This window comes from Papaver somniferum, chromosome 5 (genome assembly GCF_003573695.1).
Source record: "Papaver somniferum cultivar HN1 chromosome 5, ASM357369v1, whole genome shotgun sequence".
NCBI classification, from domain to species: Eukaryota; Viridiplantae; Streptophyta; class Magnoliopsida; order Ranunculales; family Papaveraceae; genus Papaver; species Papaver somniferum.
In genome coordinates this window covers 99,330,316-99,353,958 of record NC_039362.1, presented here as the reverse complement: position 1 = coordinate 99,353,958, position 23,643 = coordinate 99,330,316, and the positions used below count along the sequence as shown (strand labels likewise).

Below are 23,643 nucleotides of genomic sequence, written 5' to 3'. Positions count from 1 at the left end.
TTCTTTGGGATCATCTAACTAATAATTCTATTAACAAAAACTGAGCAAAAAGGACTGCACAAGATGAACTAATGCAACAGGAACAAACAGACTAAAAGAGAGCCACCCGTAACTATACTATATCTATAGAAAATCACATCTGGAGATTCAAGTTTATTGTCAAGAAACAAATTCAGGCCCCAAGGACCAAGATTGTAGGTTTCAATTAGCCTGTGTTTCATTTAAGCAGTTGAATTCCCTAGTAAAATTCCCAAATGTTCGAAATAAACAATGATGTATATTACAACAAAATAAAAGAATATCATTGCATAAACATTAAACTGACTGCATGCTATCTCATGGCTCTGTAAGCAAAAATATCAACATCTTGTGAAAAAGTTATCATTCAAAAATCAACTTACTGATTACAAAATTAGGTTCTACTTCAAGGTTGTTTACAAACTTCTTTTCAGTTGCTTCTATTTATCTTCTATGAATGTCGCTTAACTAAGTAGATTACACTAGACCACCCTAATCTTGTTTTATCCCGTCCGTCAGCAATCTGATCAAGCAACTTCAAAGTTTAGTTTACCATGATGGACATACCTCTCAATCAGCTTTTGGATCAGTCGATTTGGTCTTCCTCTTCTTCTTGCGTGATGCAAAGCTGCTGGGACCAACTTCTATGGACATACGCTTTGTCCTACAAATCAAGAGGCCGTTAATATATCAGGTTGCAAATGGGCATGCCAGGAAAAAAGTTGGGGGAGTAATAAGTTCATATGGCAAGACATACCGCATGGAGAGTTCTGAAGATTCTGAACCAGTCTTTTCATCTTCTTCTGATCAATCAAAACCAATGGATCAAATAAATAACACAAACATAATAAAAAGTACCATTTACTTTCTAGTACAGAGGTAAATTTTACATAACGGTCAAGTAGTCATGTGAGCTCACAGAACGACAGTATGCTGGATGATTTAGTTACATATATAAAGGTGTACATGTGTGGTTATAGATACAACAACAACTAAGCCTTTAGTCCCAAACATGTTGGGGTGGGTTAGAAATGAAACCCAAATCATAAACCATCTTTCTTATGTTATGCTTCCGGTACATGGATCGCGGAATATGTAAGGTTACGAATAACTGAACATTTTTGATCTACGTTGGGTAATCTAACCAGCTAAAACAACGAACAAAGTGGGTAAACGCCACAAATAACAAACATAGATATATACAAGTAGTGGAAACTTCTAATCTTAAAGAGAAGCAACCAGCGCAGCACATCTATCACCTTTTATCAGTGTACATACACAAGTCACGAGTCTGTTGTTGTTTTATCTCAAAAGAAATGCAAGTACATCCCATGTACAAGGACAGTGCAGTCAAAAGGGTAGTGGACCAACCAACTACCCAATAGTGTACTACCTATAACAACAAGCGCGGGCACAAAAATGCTACCTATAAGTTATGAACACAGGTAGCTACTGTAATTATGCTTATAAATGATTTCCTATATCCTGAATTATATATAGAAGAATAGACTCACGCGTCTATTGTTGTTTTACTCACGATAAGTGCGCACACTATGTCCCACGTTTACAGGTCAAGGGGCAACTATTCAAACAATGTACCCGTAACAAGCACATGTATCAAAATGAAATTTAACAATGCTAACAACTTTACCTATATCATCGCCCACTTCAACACCTTCATCAGAATCCTGACCCGACTCTGTATCAGAACCCCATCGATCCTTTCCATCATCAAAATCCCACCTACTACCCAGCGGAGGAATCCAGAAGTCAAGCTCTTCCGACTCACTGCTATCTTCCGTAGGACTCTCATCATCCTTGGGTACCCTTTCAACAGGAACATCTTTCTTAACCCCTTTCTTCTTCTTATCCTTCTTCTTCTTCTTCTTCTTCTTCTTCTTCTTCTTATCCTTCTTCACACCTTTCTTTGCTTCTACTTCTTCCTCATCCTCCTTTTCTTTAACCCCATTAGACGGCACCTTTCCAGTTTCCTTTTCCTTTTCCTCTGACAACAAAAATTTCACAGTTCAGCAACATAATATAACTTGATATCGAGAGATAAAGGTAGCAATTGCAAACCTAATTTATTAAGAAATTTTCTCCCATAGATATGCTTCCAAATGTGTTCTTCAGATTTGTTCACAGTAACTCCTGTTAGCTTACAAATTAACTTTGACCTGCAAAATTAACATTCAAGAAAGAAAACCCATGATTCAAAACAATCAAATTCACAAAACCCATTGCTTCAAACATCAAATTCACAAACCCATCATTAAACCCTAAAACCCTACAAAATTTTATGAATGATTAAAAAAAGGGCTAACTTGTAAGATTCTGGAATCAAAACCCATGACATAAATATCTTAATTAACAAAGCTCATGATGCAAAAAAATCAATATACAAATGATGCAAAACCCTAGAAACTAAGAACTTCACAAATTAACTTTGACCTACCTATGATTGAATACCCAGAAAAACCCTAAACCCTATAACTCTCAGTTTATGATTCAAGAATTCAAAATTCAAGGATGAGATATACTTCAAAAAAAAAAAAAAAAAGGAATACTTACTTGTTGGCGGGATCTTGTTTGAACATATTAAGAGGAGATTTCTTTAGAGATAAAAAAGACTCAATAAGACCTAAACGACATCTCTTACTATTACTATATGATTCCTTATCTTTAGATAGACATTCATGTCCAGTTTCTAAGCATTTGAAACGTCCATTCTCTAGTTCTTTGAATGTTGGAGAACCTAATAACTTATACCCTTCTTTAGTTTTCTCTTTCTCTTCTTCTTGTTTGGGAGAACCAGGGTTTGCTTCTACCTCTGCCATGTCCATTTCGCTGTTTTCTGCAAACGACTCTCCTCTCGTCTCAGTTTCTAGGTTTTGCAAGGGGGAAAGAGTGAATAAAAGACCCTGGTCGTGGTCGGAAAAAGCAAGAAATATAATGGATTAGTAATACTGTAATAGGCAGCTGTTCCAAATGGGGATGTAGCTCAGATGGTAGAGCGCTCGCTTAGCATGCGAGAGGTACGGGGATCGATACCCCGCATCTCCACATTTTTTTTTAAGTCATCGCACTGACAATTTCTTAAATATTTAGCTGATGGATTCGTGGGGCTGTAAGCTGCAAATGAGTTTTTTTTTTTCTTTTTTTTTTGAAGCATGTAATGAGCTCATACAGTTCATAGGAAAAAAATTCAGCATTAGTGTTTAGAAATTCAAATGTGTATACCAAGTTATAGCCGGCCAAACGGCTGTTTGTTTTTACTTGTTATTCAATTTCCAACTCTTTTTCAGTATAACATAAAATATGCATACTCTCCAAATCTATATCTAACTATTTCTGTTTTTCTCTTGCCATTATTGTTCTAGGAGTTCCTAATACTACTACTACTATGGTTTCTATTCTTCATTTCATCTGTGTATTCAATCTAGTTTTTCTGACACATTCCATTTTATCGTTACAGTTTTACGACGGCAAAGATTGCGAAAACCTTGAACTAGTAGATGGTTCTAACTACCTTTGCAAGACTAACAAAGGTACATGTGAAGCATATATAGTCTATAAAACTCAAGTTAAGTATCAATCAGTTTCAGCCATTTCATCTCTTTTCAATTTGGAAAACCAAACTCAACTTCTTTCTCTTAACAATCTTAATGAATCAACTTCTGCCAATCTTCACATTCCTCGAGATATCATTGTCCCAGTAAATTGTTCTTGTTCTGGAGGGTTGTCTCAAGATAATTTCACTTACACTTCTTCTAGCTCTGACAATTTTGCTACGGTTGCCTGCAATGTTTTCAAAGGATTGCTGAAGCTGCCTGTTCTTATAAAGCAGAACCCAGGTTTTAATGTTATATCTAATGGTGTTGAAGTCACGGTACCTGTAAGATGTGCATGCCCTGATGAAATTGACAAAAAACATGGTGTCAAGTATCTTGTTACGTATCCGATAGTCCAATATGATAACACATCATTCATAGCTAAGAAATTTGGTGTTCCTGAAGAGAAAATCTTAGCTGCTAATAACCTAGACCTATTGACAACAATCTATCCTAAGACTGCACTGCTCATTCCCATCAATGGATTCCCGGTTTTGAATTTGGAAATTAGTCCTTCGCCAGATACAGATCCTTTTCCTGCGTCTGCAATTCCTTTGCAGAAACTTCTTCATACAAGTAGACTAAACAATAGGAACTTGTATATGTTAGAAAAAACGATTTAAAATTACCAATTTTTCCTTGGACTATGTTTTGATCCCTAGACCTATTGCCCATTAATTGTTTTTTCTTTTGAATAGATAAAACAATAGTCCCACATTGACTAAAATCTAAAGAGTTTTAGACATAAATACCATAGAATTGGCTATAAGGGCATGACCCTTGGGTCATTAGACTTTTGTTCTTGGAGGGAAGGCTTAGACTAGGTCAAGGTTGCCTTTCCCGTACGCGCGGTGCTTCGCACAGAAGCACGCACGCCGCCGCCGTCCGTCCGGTCGGTCGGTTCGGGTTCGGGTGTGGGTGTGGGTTCATTAGATCCTATCTTTTTGCTGAAACTTTTGGTACGTGTTTTACACACATGTAGAAGAATCTTCTTCTTTGTCTGCACATGTTTGTCTTGGATTTCTTGTCTGTACGTGTTTGTCTTGCTTTCCTTGTCTGCACATGTTTGTCCTGGCTTTCTTGTCTGTACGTATTTGTTTTGGGTTTCTTGTCCGTACATGTTTGGCTTGGCTTCTTAACAACACACTGCTCTAAGCCTGACAAAAGCAACACTGTTTTTAACCCAACATTACCAGTATTTCTGTCATACGCATGGTTTGGTTGCATGCATTTTTTCCTCTCGTTTGTAACGTCTTAAACACTATATAAGGGAGGAGTCTTGAGCTCATTTGACACACCACAGAGAAACATCTCTTCTACTCTCCCTCTGTTTTTCTGTAAACATTTCTTCTACTGTTTTAAGTTCTGCCAAGCTCTAAGGGTACCCTCATTGTATGCTACATTGAGGGGTACTAACTGTAGTTGTATCCTGGAGGTGACTCGCCAACTTCTGTAGCATCTCAGAGGAGTGGCAGGCGATATTTCCTTTAGGACAGCGTAGTTTACGTGCCTCTACATTCTCTGTGCAGCAACATCAGCAACATTATTTTGAGCTAAGTATCTTCTTCTCAGTTACATTATTAGTACTTTCTCCAACAATCTAAAGGCAATATCCTCTTTACTATATTTTGTAACAACATGGGAAAGAGTACTGTAGACAAACCCCCAAAGTTTAGTGGCAAAGACTTTAAACGATGGCAGTCCAAAATGTTATTCTTCTTAAAATACCAAAGGCTAGATGAAGTTGCCTTAGAAAGACCCTCAAGAAGGCTTCATGACCGTGGTTATGAAGATAGACTGGATAGGTGGACTAGAAAAAATTACATGTGCAAAAACCATATTCTTAACTGTCTGGATGACTCCTTGTACGACTTTTATAATGCAAAAGAGAATTTTACTGCTTTTGATTTATGGGAAGCCCTAGAAGAAAAATATCTTGCTGAAGCTGCTGGAAGCAAGAAGTTCTTGGTGGCTAGGTTCCTGGAATATAAGATGACTGATGAAAAGCCTGTTGTAGAACAATTCGTCGAACTCCAGCTACTCATCAACGAAATTCTTGCTGAAGGCATGCATATTAATGAATCTCTACAAGTATCTGCAGTGATTGAAAAGCTACCACCCTCATGGAACGAGTACAAGAGGAGGCTGCGACACAAGAATCGTGAAATCACCATGGTGGAGCTGGGGAAAATGATCCAGGTGGAGGAACTTCTGTGCTGCAAGGACAAGAGCCTGATGCTGAGCAAAGACATGTCAAACAAATCTCATGTCCTGGACGATAATGCTGCGTCAAAGAAAAAGCACGGAGAATCCAGCAAAAATGGTAAACGTAACAAACAACGTAACTCCAAAGGTAACCATCTTAAGCCAAAGGGTGGTGTCTCCAAAAACACCATCAAAGGCGACTGCTATAACTGTGGGAAAACTGGTCATATGGCCAAAGATTGCAGGGCACCTAAAAAGACCAAAAATGATCCTAAACAGAAAAATAAGGCAAACGTAGTAGATGATTCTGGATATTTTACTGGCATGGTGTCTGAAGTCAACCTTGTCTCTAATGTGACCAATGTGAGAGACTCGTGGCTTGATTCTGGAGCCACTAGGCATGTCTGTAAATTCAGAAATGCTTTCTCCTCCTATAACAAAGTAGGAGACGATGAGAAATTGTTTATGGGAAACTCTTCTACCTCTAAAGTGGTGGGAAAAGGCAAGGTTGAATTGAAACTCACTTCAGGAAAAACTCTCGCATTGAATGACGTGTATCACGTCCCGGACATATGCAAGAATCTTATCTCAGAAACCATCTTACTTGGGAAAGGTTTTAAATTTGTAGCTGAGTCTAACAAGGTTGTAATCTCTAAAGGTGGTGATTTCGTAGGAAAAGGATATGTCACTGATAACATGATTAAGCTTAGTGTACTTTCTTTGAACTTGAATGATAATGCATCTTCTTCTGCTTATGTTTGTGACTCCTCACATGTTTGGCATGATAGACTAGGACATGTTAATTTCAAATCTATTGAAAGACTTGCTAAATTAGGCTGCATTCCTAAAATAAACTTTGACAGAGGTCATAAATGTGAAATTTGTGTTGAATCTAAATATGCTAGAAAACCCTTTAACAAAAAGGTTGAACGTAGTACAACTCCCCTAGAACTAATCCACTCAGATTTGGGAGATTTGAAATCAACACCAACTAGAGGAGGTAAAAAATGGTACATCACTTTTATAGATGATCACTCAAGATACTGTCAGGTTTATCTTCTTAGAAGTAAAGATGAAGCCTTAGACGCTTTCAAATTATATAAACTTGAAGTAGAAAACCAAAGAGGTGTCACTGTTAAAACTCTTAGGTCGGACCGAGGCGGTGAGTATGTGATACCTATAGGAGAATTCTGCAAACTTAATGGCATCATTCATGAAACTACTGCACCTTCTTCACCTGAGTCGAATGGAGTAGCTGAAAGGAAAAACCGAACACTCATAGATATGGTGAATGCTATGTTAGCTAGTTCAGGGCTACCTTCGAACCTGTGGGGGGAAGCAATTCTCTCTGCTTGTTATATTTTGAACCGAGTTCCATTTAAGAAATCCAACAAAACTCCATATGAGTTATGGAAAGGAAGACAACCGTCCTATGCATACTTTAAAGTGTGGGGGTGTTTGGCCAAGGTGGCCACTCCTCGTTCCAAGAAAACCAAACTAGGACCTAAAACTGTAGATTGTGTTTTCCTAGGATATCCTGAGCACACTAGTGCTTATAGGTTCATGGTAATTGGTGAGAACACCATAATGGAATCCAGAGATGCAGTGTTTTTCGAACACATTTTCCCTTTAGGGTCTGGACCTCATAAAAGGGTCCGCGATGATCTCTCAGATGTTCCTTCGACTAGTCAACCCCCGTCTCTAGATGCTGAAACCGAACCTAGAAGAAGTAAGAGGGTCAGAACCGAGAAAAGTTATGGTCCAGATTTTGTGACTCTTACGGTAGAGACTGAACCCCAAACTTATAAGGAAGCTTTGACCTCTCCGGAAGCTCCCTTCTGGGAAGAAGCTTCAATTAATGAGTGGGATTCCATTCAACAAAATGAAACTTGGGACCTTGTAGACTTACCTCCTGGTAGTAAAACCATAGGTTGCAAGTGGATCTTCAAAAGGAAACTTAGAACAGATGGAACTATAGAAAAACACAAAGCTAGGTTGGTAACTAAGGGGTACAGACAACAGGAAGGATTAGATTTCTTTGATACCTATTCACCGGTCACTAGAATCACTTCTATCCGGATGCTGATTGCTATTGCTTCTATTTATGATTTGCATATACATCAGATGGATGTTAAGACTGCTTTTTTATATGGTGAATTGAATGAAGAAATTTATATGGACCAACCTGAAGGTTTTGTTGTGAAAGGTTTTGAAGATAAAGTATGCAAACTGAAAAAATCTTTGTATGGTTTAAAACAAGCACCTAAACAGTGGCATGAAAAATTTAATCATGTAATGATATCTAATGGCTTCAAGGTTAATGAATCTGATAAATGTGTTTACATTAAATCTGTGGATGATTCTCATGTTATTGTGTGCCTATATGTTGATGATATGCTCATATTAGATAGTAACCTTGATAGTATTAATACCACTAAAAGCATGCTTAACGAAAACTTTGACATGAAAGACTTAGGCCCTGCTGATGTAATCTTAGGGATGAAAATCATAAAGATGTCTGATGGATATAGTCTTAGTCAATCTCATTATGTTGAAACTGTGCTTAAGAGATTTAATCATGAAAATGCTAAACCTGCAACTACTCCTTATGATCCCAATTGCAAATTGAAAAAGAACAAGGGTGAGGGTATTTATCAACTTGAGTATTCTCGTGTTATTGGCAGTCTTATGTATTTAATGAACTGTACAAGACCTGATATTGCCTATACTGTGAGTAGATTAAGAAGGTACACTTGCAACCCTGGGCAGGATCACTGGAATGCTCTCTACAGAGTTCTACGGTACCTGAGAGGAACTTCAAACTATTGCTTAAGTTTTGGGAAGTATCCTGCTGTGCTAGAAGGGTATTGTGATGCTAACTGGATATCAGACTCAGATGAGTGCAAATCCACTAGTGGGTACATCTTCACACTTGGTGGTGCGTCTGTGTCATGGAAGTCTACCAAACAGACATGTATAGCCCGATCCACCATGGAGTCTGAGTTTATAGCCTTGGAGAAAGCTGGAGAGGAAGCTGAATGGATACGAGGTTTCCTGGGTGGAATTCCACTCTGTCCCAAGCCTGTGTCTTCGATCGCAATCCACTGTGACAGTCAAGCTGCTATTGGATGCGCAAAGAATAGTGTATAAAACGGAAAGTCTATACATCTTCGAAGAAGACACAAGACAGTGAAACAACTACTCTCTACTGGCATCATCTCTATAGACTTTGTAAGGTCTAAAGAGAATATTGCAGATCCTTTGACGAAAGGGTTATCTAGAGAGGTAGTTAGATCCACATCGAAGGGGATGGGACTCAAGCTCATAGAATAAATCGCCATGAAGGACACTCAACCTTGTGAACGGAGCTCCAAGATCAAGGTTCAATGAGATAACTAATTTTTGGTGATGTCGAGAGAAAGCAATATCTTTGTCCCTCCCTATGGTGTAACCGTATGATAGTGCTGCCTGCATGTTTTAGGATGATCTGTCAAGATCTTAATGAGTTCCATGGCTTTGCTTAAAGCGGAGTGTGGCAGGACACTCTTAATGGACTCACCTATGTGGATGTTGGAAGTGGGGCCGCTTCCTATGAGAATTTGAGCTTTTTCTCTAGAGACATTCATTAAGTACGGGATTAATCCCACGGCCAAAACGGGCACAACGGCAAGAGCTTGGCAGCTTTCTTTTTCTTTGAGACATCAAAGTGTGGTTGTTATTTCTGAATTGCACTCACTGTTGACGGTTCAAGACATTGTGTTCACCGAAACAACAAGCAGTTCCGGTAACCTCTCACTATGTTAAGGTTCAATCTCTGGGACACCTTAGCCTAATATTGATGTATTATGTTTTCTCGTATTTCGTCGATATGTTTTATCATTCATGTGGGGGATTGTTAGAAAAAACGATTTAAAATTACCAATTTTTCCTTGGACTATGTTTTGATCCCTAGACCTATTGCCCATTAATTGTTTTTTCTTTTGAATAGATAAAACAATAGTCCCACATTGACTAAAATCTAAAGAGTTTTAGACATAAATACCATAGAATTGGCTATAAGGGCATGGCCCTTGGGTCATTAGACTTTTGTGCTTGGAGGGAAGGCTTAGACTAGGTCAAGGTTGCCTTTCCCGTACGCGCGGTGCTTCGCACAGAAGCACGCACGCCTCCGCCGTCCGTCCGGTCGGGCTCGGGTTCGGGTTCGGGTGTGGGTGTGGGTTCATTAGATCCTATCTTTTTGCTGAAACTTTTGGTACGTGTTTTACACACATGTAGAAGAATCTTCTTCTTTGTCTGCACATGTTTGTCTTGGCTTTCTTGTCTGTACGTGTTTGTCTTGCTTTCCTTGTCTGCACATGTTTGTCCTGGCTTTCTTGTCTGTACGTATTTGTTTTGGGTTTCTTGTCCGTACATGTTTGGCTTGGCTTCTTAACAACACACTGCTCTAAGCCTGACAAAAGCAACACTATTTTTAACCCAACATTACCAGTATTTCTGTCATACGCATGGTTTGGTTGCATGCATTTTTTCCTCTCGTTTGTAACGTCTTAAACACTATATAAGGGAGGAGTCTTGAGCTCATTTGACACACCACAGAGAAACATCTCTTCTACTCTCCCTCTGTTTTTCTGTAAACATTTCTTCTACTGTTTTAAGTTCTGCCAAGCTCTAAGGGTACCCTCATTGTATGCTACATTGAGGGGTACTAACTGTAGTTGTATCCTGGAGGTGACTCGCCAACTGCTGTAGCATCTCAGAGGAGTGGCAGGCGATATTGCCTTTAGGACAGCGTAGTCTACGTGCCTCTACATTCTCTGTGCAGCAACATCAACAACATTATTTTGAGCTAAGTATCTTCTTCTCAGTTACATTATTAGTACTTTCTCCAACAGTATATACTACTTTCAGTGGGTGTCTTAACCACGGCGTTATTACTTATTGCAGCTCTAATGATTTATATTAGTGTCGGTAACAGGTGGAATCCTCTTAGCTTTTATCCGTTGTCTTCTAGAAGATCAGAATTGTCGAGTTTCTCACGTGATTTCCTTGATGGCATATCCAAGCTAAAGCTTTTCTTGTACAATTTCAGTTTGGATGACTTAAGAATTGCCACTGGGGGTTTCTGTGAAGATGCAGTGATTGGTCGATCAGTATATCGAGGAAGTATTGGAGATACACATGTAGCAATTGAACAGATGGATTCAGAAGAAGAAACACACAGAGTTATTGATATATTAACAAAAATCAACCATTTAAACATCGTCAGACTAGAAGGTTTCTCTCATGAGACTACACCATGTCTTGTGTTCGAGTATGCGGATAATGGATGCTTAAGGGATTGTCTGTCAAACACAAAGATAGCCAAGGAGCTTACATGGGAAAAGAGAATGCAGATCTTATCAGATGTTGCAGTAGGCCTTCACTACATCCACCACTACACAAACCCACCATATCTTCATAGAAATGTCACTAGCAAGAACGTGTTACTAACGACGGACTGGAGAGCAAAGATCTCCGGATTCAAATTGGCGAAACCTATTACTAGGAATGAAGACATGAAACAAAATGACATCTATCATGAATCTCTAATGATGGGTAAACTGGGTTACTTAGCACCGGAGTACCTTCATTTTGGGTTGGTTTCACAGAAGGTAGATGTCTTTGCGTTTGGAATTATTTTGCTTGAACTAATTTCAGCTAAAGAAGCTCTCGTGGATGGTTGTCTATTGAAGGACTCTGTTGATTTCTTGTCTAACGATGTTCTTGAAGACACTTCACTCAGGTTGTGTCGAGAAGCTAAAGGAATTCATGGATCCTACTTTGGAAGTAAACTACCCAATAGGTGATGCGTTGTGTTTAGCTCTATTGGCAAAGGGTTGTGTAGAAGAGGATCCTCACCATAGACCCACCATGAATGATGTATTGAAAGCTCTTTCAAGAATTGTTCTTCTTCCTTCTTGTCTTACTTGATTAACCTGAATGTATCTGTTGGGGAAATTGGACTATAAGTATTGAGTGACGTCTATGGATAACCAACTCTTGAATGCTATCTTCTGTTCTAGTTTTGCTACTATCCAACTCCCTATGGATGGTAATCAAGTCAAAATGGTTCAGTCACTAGCTCATAATAAATATAGATTTGTACAGTATGAAAAGGAAATGGAATGGATGAAACTTCACTTTATTGAAAAGAAAACATTTATAGCAGTAGATATCTGCAAGTAAAATCTTTTTTTCCGGTCATTACAACCAGTTATAGTTGAGGACAAATAGTGCGCAACCATGTTCATTTATGCTAATTGAGATTGTTTCTTCTTTTGCTATTCCGAAGTCTTTTTTACTCCATATTTCTCTGTACTTGCATGAAGCTTTACTAAACTTCCTCTGAGGAAAAAATAGTGCAGCCAGTTTTGATATGTTTGCAGAAACGGTTGTCTTTTCCGGGGTTAGGTTGAAAAAAGAGAGATAGATTTCTCCTGCAAAAGGATTTTTTTTGTATAAGGAACTCCACGAGGAAAATGAAACAAGTTCCATAGAAATCACCCTAACAGGACCGGAAAGAATAAATTAAAAAAAAAAAGAAAGAAAAAAGACTGGATGTCGGAATGTAGTATGCACTATCTGACGCTATGGATTATTCCTATAATCTAAGAGAAACAACGCTGTGATTGTCTAACCTCTTCTTCCTTTAGCAACCCAAGAGCGAATTCCTCTGGAGTCAACGTTCGCTGCTTCAACGAACATTTGCTTGTTAAAAACTGTTGGCTTCGAAAAACTTCTATCTGATGTTAATACAATAGCATTATGTTTCAAGTACATAGAAAACTTAATAGGTGTCACCTTTTACTTTCTTCAGTGTTGCACATAGACCAGAATAACTGTTTACTAGGGAGCCGTTAACGCCTAGCTCCCACATCTGTTACCAATAGGGATTTTGAATTGTTATGTAATTCCGAAGGGGAAAAAGAAGAAGAGAAGTTCATGTAGTAGGGGAGATTGCAACTACCTCAGAAGATTTATTCGCGTCAATTGTGTCTGATAACGTATCGATATTACTTACTAAATTTTTGGAAATACACAGGTAACGTAGCTTTAACATGTTGATGAAATGAAGAGGCAATTTACCTGGTTTGCATTCCATTTGCAAGGGGAAAATGAACTACTATGCATCTCCTGAGAAGTAAGCTTCCGACTTGGAGATGCTTCCAAGCATAAGTTCTCTTTATCTGTTGCTAATAAATGAGCTCCCCCTTTATACTGTTGTCCGTATACCATCTCTTCATTGCTGCACCAGCAATACCCAGTAACTTTAACAGCAAGAACCAACCAGAGAGAGAGAGAGAGAGAGAGAGAGAGAGAGAGAGAGAGAGAGTGTGTGAGCATTATGCGATATAAGAGAAAGAACCTATACGTTGTCAAGACTGGTTTTCTCTTGTACAAGCAAAATGGTGGTTTATACTTGCTTCCTGTGTTTTTCTTCCAGCAAACACGGTCAAACCCCTGATCAAGAGATTCGATGACCCAACCATTTGTCTTATCATCCTTGCAGCTAGTGAGACCCATAACATGGTTATCTAGTGTTCTCTCTTCCTTTACATTTCTAGATTTCCTTGTAAGGACCATGTCTGGCTCGTCACTTGAAGTGATGTAAGGATACTGAGAGTACCAATGGGAAATTTAAATAGGCAACAAATAAGTTTGCTCGTAAGGATTAATATTCAGAAGTGGATTGCACACCTGCACGTTAATTGTGCTAAACGAATTTATTTCGAGCAAGGTGGGTTCAGTGATGAGATCATATGTGGTTTTATCAAGCTTCCTCAGATCTCCTCCAAACATGAGAGGAGACTTGGCCATAGACCACAAAGTCATCTGTCAAACCAAATTGTATAACAACTCAAACCTCTAATTAGTTTAATTAAGTAGCTCATTCATGGGATTAGGCTAATGTACCTGTGTTCTTTGCTCATCAAGGGTGAGAGCAGAGATTCTGTGTGGACCTTCATTTGAACCTATCATTTAACAAAAATATCAGACTAGGCCTATTAGTGTGGTCTCCATGTATGACCCTCAATTTTGTTGGTGGTGTGAGAGGGTTGTCTAATAAACAAAAATAAACCAATGATTGTCTGTGGTCACCTGGATCGGTAAGCCATCCCAGTGGAAGCATGTCCAAGTCAGGCCATGACTTCCCTTTCAAGCCCTGGGCTCCTACCATTTTAGCACCAGAAAAGTCTCTGATAAAAAAAAAAGAACATGTGAGCTCATACCAGAATGTTTAGATTGGATTGGTAATTTGAAATTATAAAATTCTCCAAGTGAACTACAAATTCTTCTGTAGACCTTGTTACGTTAAAATGGGCAGCCACGTCCTCCCATTTATCCCAATCGTCTCCTGTGATTCGGTACATGTTCACAAGGTTGCTTACATCCTTGGCCATGGTGGGTGTTACACTAGTTCCAGGAGAGAGAGAATACAAGATTGGACGGTTGAGCTCCTCTAGAACCTACACATTAGTAATTCATAGATTATTCCATATCTCCTTACTTACTATAATACTGTTTCCAACAAGGTCGACGCAACGTACCTCTGAAACAACCCTTATCTCATCTAAGTTTAAATCATCGCCGAAAACACAGTCATCTTTCACTGTGAAAACGAGAAACAGTGAGCATATAAATGTTGTTGATAAAATAGCAACAAAAATATAGTAAAACATTAAGGAAAGTTGGATTGGGAAATATAATTAAGGTTACCAAAATCAACACCCCATTCAGCATATTGCTGATAGAGGGACCTCAAGAAAGCTCTACCAGCTCCAAGCTTAGTATCCACACTCATAAAACCCTGTGACATCCACGCGCATGTCCTCTCTTTCAGACCAATATCTGTCGCCCGCCAATTTCTACCAGACTCCTCATAGGCACCTCCCTAACAAAATCACAAGGCAGAAACTGTAACTGATAATGAAATCCAGGTCAATCATCGCAAAGTTCTCGTGGACATTATGTGCAGAAATCATACCTTGATTGTGTCTAAGATTAGGGTGTTTGCATTCACAGCCTGTGTACTTATTCCTCTCATAACATGAATTCCAAACTTCAAACCCATAGCATGAACTTTCTTGGCAACTTCACTGAATCCTTTACCACCACATTTAAATAAACACGCCAAGTTGAAAGTGTGACCAAAAAGTACACCCCAAACCCTCGAGACTAATTCCCTAGCTTTCTCTGGAATAGATTCTGACTGCATGTTCTGCAAGTTATTAGGTTCTCCAAAACTATTTTTGCAAATCTTCTAAACACCTATAATCAAAATTTCTTTGGTAATCCGTTGCATTGGAATGCTATAAATAACTTGGGAGTCTGCAATTTGGTTTCTAAAAGATCCTACTCCTGGACTATGTGTGCTATCAAAATTTCCTCTCAGCTACCACACTGCATTTCTGGTAAGATTTTTCATTGCTCTCTCAAGCATTCATGTACTAATATGTTATTCTATCTCTATAACTTCAAAGTTGCCTATGCTACCAGTTGGAGTAGTTCATATGAATGCCCAGATAAAACTATTAACCCCATAAAACAATTTCAAACCTTCATGATAACAAGAAAATTTCCAAAGGTGTCTAGTTTTCTTTAGTTATTCCCAAAAATGTTACAAATTACCAAAATTGTTTGAATATGTACCCATTGCTTGATATTGTGTACACAATATCAAGAATACACACCTATAATATGGACACATTATACCTTTTTCGGAATTTTTAAAAAACTAGACATTTTTAGTAAATAACTTTCTGTAGAAAACACTTTTGGGCATAACCCCCTTTCAAATTCCCCCTGCTATTTACTATAGTCACCATATCAAGCTCAAAACCAAAATTAAACACAACAACCACTCAACCAAGCATAATACAATAACCCAGAACCACATATACATTCAATTGAACATCATTGTCTTTAAAACCAACACTATCAAATCCAAAATCATCACCACTAGCATTAATTGTTTATCCATGAGAAACATATGCAATATTCAGCCAAAAAACATTTACAGGAATACTTACTTTACCATCTGGAAGGGGATGGTTGAATACTGGTCAAGCTCCTGGTGCAACCCCAGAGGTCCCCACACCACTTCCAACAACCTTCTTGTCAGATCCACTCCTTTCTGGTGCAGCCCTCCTCCTTGGAACAGAATAGTTTCCCCTAGGAGGAGGCATAGGCACTACTACATCCTCAGGAATCTCATTAGAATCAGTTATCTCCCCTGGTCCGAAGATTGCAATATCATAAGCATCCTCTGCCAACTGTCGCATCACTGGTGCCAGCATGAAGATATTGGAGAATACTACCACATCATTGGGGAGACCATGAGTGTCATTCTCCCGAATCTTAGCTTTGCATGCAACTGGAACTGGTGCAGAATAGAACCACTGTCTAGCACCACCACAAACCACCTGCTGCTCCCTTACAAGCACCACACCTTCATTAATCACAAACCGGCCTTTGTCAGGATGAACGACATACACCACCCACCCTTCATCAGCCCCTTGGAGTTGAGGAAGTTGAGGATCCAACGCATAAAAACTGGCACTATCATGCATAACAACCCTATCCTCTTTGACTTCTCCAACACCTCCAGTACCAACTTGCATGTTTGGCTTTGGTTCCTCACTGCTGCTACTGCTTATCTCTATTACCTGTCAAATTGGAGAAATGGCGGAATCCCAATCAATAACACCATCACAGTTACTAATAAAGCCAATTACAACTATGAAATTCACTTTCAACACCTTGAACCCAACAATTCTTCCATGATTATCAAAAATCTATACCTGGTTTTCTTGCATATTCATATTAGCCTTATTTTCCTCTGGTCTACCCATGGATTCCTGATTTGTAGACATGCATGGGCGATCATTCAGATTTAGATATGCATTATAAACCTCGCTTAGACATAGCTTCAACAATTGGAACACTGAAGGGATTTTGCGGAGATGGAATGTGGAAGTTACAGAGTTACAGAATCGGAAATTAAAACTGATTTCTTCCAAACAGGCCTTATGGACGAGAAGACCAACAATTAACACATCTCACCCATCCTTTTTCAATCATCGAGATCAATTAGTTGAGATATCGTGGAGGCACATGCCTACTAAGTGCATGCAAATACCTATTGAACGCCACCCCAACTTATTGGCCGTTAAGAGGCGGCATCAAACACTTGGCATCTATTTGGCAAGCGGACTCTCTAAGCGGGCTACCCGTGACCCGAAGTCGAAACCCAGTACCGAACCGCAGCTACCCTCAACTATTTTCTTCAGAGACGGGCTTGAAGTGGCAAGTGGAAGCCCAATTACCTTAAAATTTCTAGAAGAAGACACTGTCATCCTTTTGAACAACCCCATCCCTTCTGAAAAAATTAATAAAAACTTTCGAACGCAATATTCGAACGCATGACCTCAAAGAAGTTAGGTAACGTATCAATCCACCAAGCTTCCCATCTTTAGACGTGTCTATAGGGTGTTTTGAAAAAAACTAAACTGGTTCAGCTACTCAACATATTAATAAACACGCCAAATCAAAGTGTGGCATGTTATAATATGCATGGGATATGGTGGCTATCAATTTAGCACCATTAGTTACACCAAGCACCTTGCATAAGAACCTTGTTACACCAAGCACCTTGTATAAGGAACTTGTATAAACTACTTAAGCAATAGTAAGATACTTTGTTGGATGAGATTAACACCTAAAGCTAGTGGGTGTTGAATTGCATGGTTTGCAAGCTAGAGGTGTTATTGCTACATAACATCCTACATGTAGTGTGACATGTAATACTAGGTGGTGTATACAAGCTAACACCTTAAGACTTGTATAAATAGCTCCCTTAGGCTATTGTATTTTGTATCCCAATTTCTTGAGTGAATAAGAAATTCTCCCTTCTCCCTTATTACTTCTCTTAGTATCCATTTTGAGTTTAATGGTTAATTAGTATTTGCTTTAATTATTGTTAATATTACTTTGGAAACGTAATATGGCCAAAATTTTCCTTTTTTGGACACGCTATTATATGAAGGACTGTTCTAGCAGGAAGAACATTTTTAGCAGGTTGCAATAAAGCCTCCCAACTGGTGCTGCCATCTCCTAGTATGCATAAAACATAAAGAGTTAATTATACCTCAAAGATAAACATCAAAGTTTGGTGACCCACCAGATACTCCCTTAATGGCAGTTCCAAAGAGGGTAAAAGTATTAATGGGAATTAGGTGTTGAAAATAGGTCTTGATAGGGTAATGATGGTTATTAGAGTGAAGGGGACACAGATGGCTTTGAATGGGCGTAGTTAACAAAGTGACATGACGGCTAACTAAGCGCCATAAATGGAATTGAATTGGCATAATGGGGTATTTGAGGGGTTAATTAGCAGAGAGATTACCATTTTCAGAGAGATCTTTAATAGAAGAGGAAAGGTTTAGGTTTAGCAAACTAAATTTAGAGTATGGCTGATCCTGCCCAGAATTCAACCAATTCCATCGGAAATCTTCCAAATGCACCACCAGTAACACCTGAATTTGCACAAGCCAAGTCAATTCTCCCTTCTTTGAGCATAGAGGAATTGCAGCAGTTAAGAGAACATGCACAGTCTGAAATTGATCATCGGATTCAAGAGAAAACTCGTCAGAGAGAGGCAGAAGAGGCTGTTCAGGAGCAGGAAGAAAAGGAGATTTGAGTCTCTCTACAATGCATGGCTACCCAAGTTCTTAGAATGACAAGAACGGAAGGATGAGGGAAAGGCTGAAAAGCAGGCCAAGACCCCAAAGTTTGGCAGTTCAACAGAAAGTGATTCCGAGGCCTCAGAAGGGTATGAGTATGAAGTGGAGGAAGTGGATACCAGTGACCTAGATTCGGATTCCGCGGAGGACAAGCAAATGATGAATTCTTATCATGATGAAAAGGCAAGAAGGCGATTTGAATATGAACTTACCAATCCCAAGATTTTTGCTCGCACCATGAGTGAGGGTGAACCTGTTGCAGTGAAGGTGAGCCGTCGAATCGCTGATCTCGATGATGAGTCAAGTGAGGAAGAAAGAGAAGAAGGGTATGAGGATAGTGATGATGAATCATCATCCAGTGGGACTTCTCCTGCACCATATGGTAGCAAGGACTATGGTGAAGAGGGTCTGGATACTGATGAGGATGAACGGTGGTAAGCTCATCAGAGTTACCAGGAAAGACTAGATTTTCAGGCATTGCATAAATCTTGAAAACGATCAACAAGTTTTTTGCAAAGCAACTTTTTTGGTAATTTTCCTTCCTTCTACTCTTCCTGATGTTGGTGCGAAAGATGGTAAGTTTCTTTGTATTTTGAAAGTTGATGCGGATGGTTTTGGATTTCCTTTTATTTTGATTTTGTGGGCAAGTAGTAAGATACAGGGAATTTTCTTGTGTTTGGATTGTAAAGTTCAAAGGGGTAGTCGTTGTTTCAAGTTTATAGTAATGGTTTGTAATGAAAGGGGTTTGGGTTATGGCCTTTTGGTGAAGGTATTTTGAGAATATGTTATGGTAGTTGTAATGGTAGTTTAAAGCTTTGATCTTTTGAGGGTTTGATAGTTCTGTGAACTTGTGGTGCTAATGCGGAAATTGAAAAAACTTGATATAATGCTCAATGAGATGATAAATGTTAAAGGAATGTTTGTAGTATTGGACTTGTTTTTGTTATTATCTTCTTGTTTTTGTTTTTGTAAATGTACAAACAAGCAATGTTCTTGGTGAATGATTCTAAAATTCCAATGATTGTTAAGTAGAGATGGGTAGGAATGACTGAATTAATGAATCAATAGGGTATATAAAATGTTGTTTAAGATGGTGGGTATTACTCCAATTTATAAAATGTTGTTGAAGTAAGATTAATTCAAAGACTATTTTAGGCCCAATTCCAAGAAAAAAATCTATGTGCAAGCCTAGTACTATTACTACTAATCCTAGCATGACAGAATATTCATTCAATAATCAGTATAGCCAAATCCAAACTCATCCAACATTGCTAAAACCCATCTGCATACAAAACCCCACCATGATTTAAGAATCAATTTTTTTTCAACAATCCATACATTCATTCTATAGTTAACAGAAAAATCCAAACAACTACATTCTATCACCTGGCTTGTCGCTTAGTCCTTGGAAATGGTTGCTCAGATGCAGTCGTTTGAGAAGCAGGGACTGTTGTCGGTGCTGGTGCTAGTGGTTTCCTTGCAGTTCTACCCTTAATGTCGTCCCGATAGTAATCATCCCTGGATGTCCTTTGCAGGTCAAGTTTATCTACCTTTGGAAATTTATACTCATTCCGACAAATAACTGCCGTACTGAATTCCTCGCCGACTTCATCACCAACATATTTCCATATTTGGGTAGGTGCACCTAACACAATAGACTTTCTTTTATTTTCCTGGTCTAGCACATAAAATACCTGCTTAGCTTGGGAGGCTACAACGAAAGGATCATCCTGGAGTCCCAACTTATCAAGCTCAACCAAAATGTAGCCCAGTTTGTCTTTTGAGACCCTTGCTTTGGTAACCCATTTACATCTGAAAAGTGGCACTTTCAGCGAATGATATGTCAGCACCCATATCTCTTGTAAAACACCATAATAATCCACCAGATTAAGGGTAATTCCCGCTTGTCTAATGTGCGTGTCAGTTGCCTCTACGTAAACCCCGTTATTCTGGTTAACGGAACCATCATGAGATTTTGTGTGAAACAGGTATCCATTGATGTGATATGCTTCGTATGTCTCTACTTGTGCATTCGGTGGGATTGATAGCCACCTTAAGTCCTGATTGAAGTTTTCCCTAGAGTCTTCCCACTCACTGTCAACCTGAAATACATTATAATGATTAGCCTCCGTCTCAACGCAAAAGTTACATAGCAAGAGTGACATTTTCTGCAAACTCTTACCACTTTTTGTAACCATTTGGCGAACTCTTCACGATGTTTTTGATCTAGCTGTCTATCACTCATACCAAGATATTTATCCTTCAAAAAATTCTGGTGTCGGCTGGACAGTGCAATGATTAATGTTATTATCTTTACATAAATTCGGACACAGAATCAAAAACTAAATAAAAAATGAGGTTATATGGTTAGATCTAGTTATACTTACTCAACGTAAGGAGCAACTTCAGGCGAATTCCGCAATACATAGAAATGCGCTTTATCAAACAGATCCTTATCAACACGAGGAAACTTAGGATTTGATATTGGTTTCCCCTGAAAGAATAAGAATCTTCGCCAGTGTCAGATGTGTTGAGTTTGTCTGGTGGAATTCCGACTGTATCATTCATGCTTTGTTGGTGCTCACTGATAACCTCAATTGTCTCTTCCGCAAGGATCCCTTCAGCAATGCTTCCTCCAGGTCTGTTTCTGTTTCGCACATGCCATTTTATGACCTTCATGCACCTTTCAAACGGATACATCCTCGAAAGAATACATGACCACAAATTTGCACTTCCCTGGTAAGATGCACAGTTAAATGAACCATGATGTTGAAAAAGGATGGAGGAAAGTATTTCTCGAGCAAGCACAACGTCACAACGAGATCCGACTGCAATTTTTATAGCTCTGCCACCTTGATTTTGCTAGATATTTTCCTGAAAAAGAAACAAAACCTGATAATAGCATATCTTGTTGGCTGCAACATAATTGATTTAATCGCTATGGGAAAAAATGTTGCATTAGTATGTGATAATCATCCGATTTTAGTCCGATAAGCTTTCGATATTTTCGATTCACCAGTATTGAAAAGTTTGAACAATACCCTTGTGGAAAGTTGAAAGGGGTAGTCGTTGTTTCAAGTTTATAGTAATGGTTTGTAATGAAAGGGGTTTGGGTTATGGCCTTTTGGTGAAGGTATTTTGAGAATATGTTATGGTAGTTGTAATGGTAGTTTAAAGCTTTGATCTTTTGAGGGTTTGATAGTTCTGTGAACTTGTGGTGCTAATGCGGAAATTGAAAAAACTTGATATAATGCTCAATGAGATGATAAATGTTAAAGGAATGTTTGTAGTATTGGACTTGTTTTTGTTATTATCTTCTTGTTTTTGTTTTTGTAAATGTACAAACAAGCAATGTTCTTGGTGAATGATTCTAAAATTCCAATGATTGTTAAGTAGAGATGGGTAGGAATGACTGAATTAATGAATCAATAGGGTATATAAAATGTTGTTTAAGATGGTGGGTATTACTCCAATTTATAAAATGTTGTTGAAGTAAGATTAATTCAAAGACTATTTTAGGCCCAATTCCAAGAAAAAAATCTATGTGCAAGCCTAGTACTATTACTACTAATCCTAGCATGACAGAATATTCATTCAATAATCAGTATAGCCAAATCCAAACTCATCCAACATTGCTAAAACCCATCTGCATACAAAACCCCACCATGATTTAAGAATCAATTTTTTTTCAACAATCCATACATTCATTCTATAGTTAACAGAAAAATCCAAACAACTACATTCTATCACCTGGCTTGTCGCTTAGTCCTTGGAAATGGTTGCTCAGATGCAGTCGTTTGAGAAGCAGGGACTGTTGTCGGTGCTGGTGCTAGTGGTTTCCTTGCAGTTCTACCCTTAATGTCGTCCCGATAGTAATCATCCCTGGATGTCCTTTGCAGGTCAAGTTTATCTACCTTTGGCAATTTATACTCATTCCGACAAATTACTGCCGTACTGAATTCCTCGCCGACTTCATCACCAACATATTTCCATATTTGGGTAGGTGCACCTAACACAATAGACTTTCTTTTATTTTCCTGGTCTAGCACATAAAATACCTGCTTAGCTTGGGAGGCTACAACGAAAGGATCATCCTGGAGTCCCAACTTATCAAGCTCAACCAAAATGTAGCCCAGTTTGTCTTTTGAGACCCTTGCTTTGGTAACCCATTTACATCTGAAAAGTGGCACTTTCAGCGAATGATATGTCAGCACCCATATCTCTTGTAAAACACCATAATAATCCACCAGATTAAGGGTAATTCCCGCTTGTCTAATGTGCGTGTCAGTTGCCTCTACGTAAACCCCGTTATTCTGGTTAACGGAACCATCATGAGATTTTGTGCGAAACAGGTATCCATTGATGTGATATGCTTCGTATGTCTCTACTTGTGCATTCGGTGGGATTGATAGCCACCTTAAGTCCTGATTGAAGTTTTCCCTAGAGTCTTCCCACTCACTGTCAACCTGAAATACATTATAATGATTAGCCTCCGTCTCAACGCAAAAGTTACATAGCAAGAGTGACATTTTCTGCAAACTCTTACCACTTTTTGTAACCATTTGGCGAACTCTTCACGATGTTTTTGATCTAGCTGTCTATCACTCATACCAAGATATTTATCCTTCAAAAAATTCTGGTGTCGGCTGGACAGTGCAATGATTAATGTTATTATCTTTACATAAATTCGGACACAGAATCAAAAACTAAATAAAAAATGAGGTTATCTGGTTAGATCTAGTTATACTTACTCAACGTAAGGAGCAACTTCAGGCGAATTCCGCAATACATAGAAATGCGCTTTATCAAACAGATCCTTATCAACACGAGGAAACTTAGGATTTGATATTGGTTTCCCCTGAAAGAATAAGAATCTTCGCCAGTGTCAGATGTGTTGAGTTTGTCTGGTGGAATTCCGACTGTATCATTCATGCTTTGTTGGTGCTCACTGATAACCTCAATTGTCTCTTCCGCAAGGATCCCTTCAGCAATGCTTCCTCCAGGTCTGTTTCTGTTTCGCACATGCC

At 38.7% G+C, this 23,643-nt stretch overlaps 4 protein-coding genes and 1 non-coding gene across 5 annotated transcripts in view; 3 read left to right on the top strand and 2 right to left on the bottom strand.

Moving 5' to 3' along the window:
• Window positions 1-255: 255 nt before the first annotated feature.
• Window positions 256-2,921, bottom strand: LOC113282304 (surfeit locus protein 2-like). The gene is made up of 5 exons (XM_026531285.1): window positions 2,590-2,921; window positions 2,098-2,195; window positions 1,670-2,023; window positions 776-821; window positions 256-682 (listed from the first exon to the last, which is right to left on the bottom strand). Exons 1-5 carry the CDS (start codon window positions 2,859-2,861, stop codon window positions 589-591), a joined length of 864 nt encoding a protein of 287 aa, XP_026387070.1. The 5' UTR covers window positions 2,862-2,921; the 3' UTR covers window positions 256-588.
• An 87-nt stretch (window positions 2,922-3,008) lies between these two features.
• On the top strand, window positions 3,009-3,081 carry TRNAA-AGC. Its single transcript has one exon. It is a non-coding gene; the product is annotated as a tRNA-Ala (tRNA).
• A 340-nt stretch (window positions 3,082-3,421) lies between these two features.
• On the top strand, window positions 3,422-11,680 carry LOC113279382 (lysM domain receptor-like kinase 4). The gene is made up of 2 exons (XM_026528076.1): window positions 3,422-4,227; window positions 10,810-11,680. The coding sequence occupies exons 1-2, from the start codon at window positions 3,422-3,424 to the stop codon at window positions 11,678-11,680; spliced, it is 1,677 nt and encodes a 558-aa protein (XP_026383861.1).
• Window positions 11,681-12,077: 397 nt separating this feature from the next.
• Window positions 12,078-15,090, bottom strand: LOC113279381. The gene is made up of 12 exons (XM_026528075.1): window positions 14,860-15,090; window positions 14,592-14,766; window positions 14,423-14,484; window positions 14,178-14,341; window positions 13,974-14,071; window positions 13,788-13,846; window positions 13,572-13,706; window positions 13,246-13,490; window positions 12,960-13,119; window positions 12,675-12,750; window positions 12,512-12,562; window positions 12,078-12,310 (listed from the first exon to the last, which is right to left on the bottom strand). The coding sequence occupies exons 1-12, from the start codon at window positions 15,088-15,090 to the stop codon at window positions 12,078-12,080; spliced, it is 1,689 nt and encodes a 562-aa protein (XP_026383860.1).
• Window positions 15,091-18,342: 3,252 nt separating this feature from the next.
• Window positions 18,343-23,643, top strand: part of LOC113279380 (nucleolin 2-like) — an 11,132-nt gene continuing 5,831 nt past the window's right edge. Inside the window, exons 1-2 of the mRNA XM_026528074.1 lie at window positions 18,343-18,543; window positions 18,626-19,047. Coding sequence (XP_026383859.1) covers window positions 18,343-18,543; window positions 18,626-19,047 — 623 coding nt within the window. The remainder of the gene's footprint in view (window positions 18,544-18,625; window positions 19,048-23,643) is intronic.